The sequence below is a fragment of the Pollicipes pollicipes genome, unplaced genomic scaffold (genome assembly GCF_011947565.3).
Source record: "Pollicipes pollicipes isolate AB1234 unplaced genomic scaffold, Ppol_2.1 Scaffold_7262;HRSCAF=8765_pilon_pilon_pilon, whole genome shotgun sequence".
Taxonomy (NCBI): Eukaryota; Metazoa; Arthropoda; class Thecostraca; order Pollicipedomorpha; family Pollicipedidae; genus Pollicipes; species Pollicipes pollicipes.
This window is the reverse complement of record NW_023597055.1, coordinates 8,848,620-8,851,811: the sequence shown is the minus strand read 5'-3', so window position 1 is coordinate 8,851,811 and position 3,192 is coordinate 8,848,620. Positions and strand designations below refer to the sequence as shown.

At 57.7% G+C, this 3,192-nt stretch overlaps 1 protein-coding gene across 1 annotated transcript; it reads left to right on the top strand.

Moving 5' to 3' along the window:
- Positions 1-577: 577 nt before the first annotated feature.
- LOC119114281 (cytochrome P450 3A31-like) lies at positions 578-2,669 on the top strand. Its single transcript, XM_037238480.1, has one exon. It carries the CDS (start codon positions 947-949, stop codon positions 2,516-2,518), a length of 1,572 nt encoding a protein of 523 aa, XP_037094375.1. The 5' UTR covers positions 578-946; the 3' UTR covers positions 2,519-2,669.
- Positions 2,670-3,192: the final 523 nt, after the last annotated feature.

The window sequence follows — 3,192 nt, the reverse complement described above, 5'->3', positions numbered from 1 at the left end:
TCTGAGATTTCAGTCACAAGTCAGCCAGGGTCACCAATGCTCCACACATTGCGTGATTCAGCTGCAAAACTCTCCGCAGATCGTGGCAATATTTAACTTACAAGTCAGCCAGGAAGTTTAGGTTTCAAGTTAGCCAGGGTCACCAATACTCCGCACATTGCGTGATTCAACTGCAAAAACTCTGTCATAGATCGTAGCAGTATTTAATCCCATAAATCCTCTCTCGGATTGGCGCATGCCACCACCCCGTGCGCTAAACCTGAGATGCCCGGCATTCTGCGACCACGACTCGCGTTAACACGCCCGGCAGGCCTGGCAGGGGAGCATCCAGGAATGCAGGTGGCGCACACACCGTCGTTGCCGCGCTCTGGGCCGTTGCCTCCATTTGCGCAAGCAGTACAGTGACATTATGGCGCTCCCTGCTGTCCAACTTGTTGCCATGTAAACGTCAGTGCCCCGTTTTCACTGCTCTATTCCGTGGTGTGACCCTGCAAGCGGTGACCTTGGATGACGTCATGCCACACCGAGATGCGTCATGGAGCGGCAAACAACAGCGACGAGGGCAGTCCACCTGGGGATCGCGGCGGCGGCGGCGCGGCGAGATATCGGTGGAGCTCTTGTGATGAGACACGTCCTATCAAGTTTCGTATCACGTGTGTAGAGGGCACTGCGGCTGAGGCGTGGTGCCGACGCTGGGACAGTCGCATCGAGACAGGCGGTGACTCCCGAGTTCCCGGCTGACGCCCGACGAACGGACGTTCGCCCGCGCGCGCGCGCCGGTGGACGGTGTAGGACAAGTTCATACAATCGGGCGGACGACTGCGCAGAGCAAGTGACCTAGGCAGAACAAGCGCACGTTGCAGAACGTCTGAGTTCTTCGTCGCCTCGGCTGGACGCTGCTCAAAACAGGTTTTTTATACCGGTCCCAGCCGGCGGACTCGCTGCCATGGCCAGCGTGATTTTCTCGACGCTCGCGTGGCTGCTCTCACCGCTGTGGTGGCTACTGTCCTGGGTCTTGAGTCCGGTGCCGCTGGCCGCTCTAGCGGTCGCCATCGTCCTCGGCTACCGCTATTACACCAAGGACTTCGACTACTGGAAGTCCAAGGGAGTACCAGGCCCGCCCGCCAAGTTCCCTTGGGGGCATGGCTTCAGTACACGCAGCCATGGAGGGCGATTCCCCGTCACTGAGTTCGAAGACTGGTTGTACAACAAGCATGGAGGCAAGAAATACTGCGGCTACATTGAGCTGAAGCGGCCGGTGCTATACGTTGGCGACCCTGATCTGATCCGTGCTATCACCGTCAAGGACTTCGATCATTTCACTGACCGACGGGACCTGGCGGTCTCCAAGGTCATTGAAAAGATGTTGAGCAGACTGAATGGCCAGGAATGGAAGGAGACGCGAGCGGTTATGTCGCCATCGTTTTCCTCTAGCAAGCTGAAGGCCATGCACCAGCTTTGCCTGGACAACGCGGCCAAACTCAACCAATTCTTGCGGGAGGAGATGCAGCGCAAGGGCGAGGTGCAGCTGAAGGACGCCCTCGGCCGCTTCACCATGGACAACATCGCCTCATGCGGCTTCGGCGTGAACTGCAATTCATTCGTCGACCCAAACACCGAGTTCGCTACGCATGCCTCCACGCTGTTCAAGCCTCCCTCCGGGTACGCCATGTTCCGCCTGATGGTCATCATGCTCTTTCCGAAGTGGATTGGTGATTGCCTGCCGGATCCTGGGAAGGCTGCCACCGATTTCTTCCAGCGCGTGGTCAACAAAACAGTGGCTCATCGTGAGCAGCACGGTTCCGAGCAGAGAGATTTCTTGCAGCTGCTTCTGGAGACCAAGAACAAGGACGGGCAGCGCGCCCTGAGCGACTCAAGCATCGTCGCGCAATCGGTGCTGTTCTTCCTCGCCGGCTACGACACGACGGCTTCGCTGTTGACTTTCGCCGGCTACGCGCTAGCCACCAGCCCCGACATCCAGGGCGCTGTTCAGCGTGAGATCGACGAGGTGCTGGCGAAGCACGACGGCAGGTTGACCTACGACGCCGTCTCGGAGATGACTTACCTGGACCGAGTGCTGGCCGAGACACTGCGCCTGTACCCGACTGCCAGCCGTTTGGAACGGCGCTGCTCCAAGGACTACATTCTGCCCGGCACAGACGTGCTCGTCAAGCGCGGCATGATCGTCGGTATGCCGGTCTTCACTTTGCACCGCGATCCTGACCACTACCCGGACCCGCTGCGCTTCGACCCGGACCGTTTCTTGCCCGAGGAGAAGGCAAAGCGCCACCCGTGCGCCTACATACCGTTCGGCAGCGGGCCGCGCAACTGCATCGCCATGCGGTTCGCGCTGTTTGAGGCGAAGGTGGCGATGATCGCCGTGCTGCGGGAGAACAGCCTGAAGCCGGGGTCGAGCACACCGCCGCCGCCCTTGCCGCACGACCCCTACGCCTTCGTGCTAAGGCCCAAGGATCCCTTGTTCCTGAAGGTGGTGCCCCGCAGTGGTGACGAAGCTTAATGGCGGCGGATACCATGACTTCAATGTGTTGGAAAAGGAGCGTTTTGCAAGAATTGGGTTTATTTGCACGCCCCGCATAAGGGATCATTTCAACTACACACACACACACACACACGCACACACGCACGCACGCACGCACGCACGCACGCACACACACACACACACACACACACGCATGTAGTGTCTATGTATCGTTGAAATCGAAATCATTCACATTCCCCTGTATTTTCATACCCGCCCGGGCTACCATATGAAATGAACCCCTGTTTGACCTTGCGAGAAATGACAGTTTCCCCACCGACCGTTACCATGCGTTTTATGGTTCGCACCGAACCAAACCATACGCGAGCTGATCCAGCTCCATAAACACTACATTTGGCGACGAGGTATTTTTTGAACTCGCCGGAGAGTTTGGCATACTCCAGCACCCTGTACCTTATCTTAACGGCAAGTTATCTGCCTGTCGAGGTGAGCCAAGATGGCGGCCGCGATATCGCCGCCCGCGTTACCGCCGTTCGACCCCAACGAACAGCCCGTTGTCCGCGATGGACCAAATGGTTATCCCGCTTTGATAGCTACCTGATCGCAACAAATATCACTGATTCCAACCGAAAGAAGGCTTTGTTACTGCAATACACAGGAGAAGCCGTGCACGACATATTTGACGCACTGCC

Bases quoted from the DNA above. Each gene is read 5' to 3' on its own strand.
- LOC119114281 (XM_037238480.1), top strand. From the start codon at position 947: ATGGCCAGCGTGATTTTCTCGACGCTCGCGTGGCTGCTCTCACCGCTG.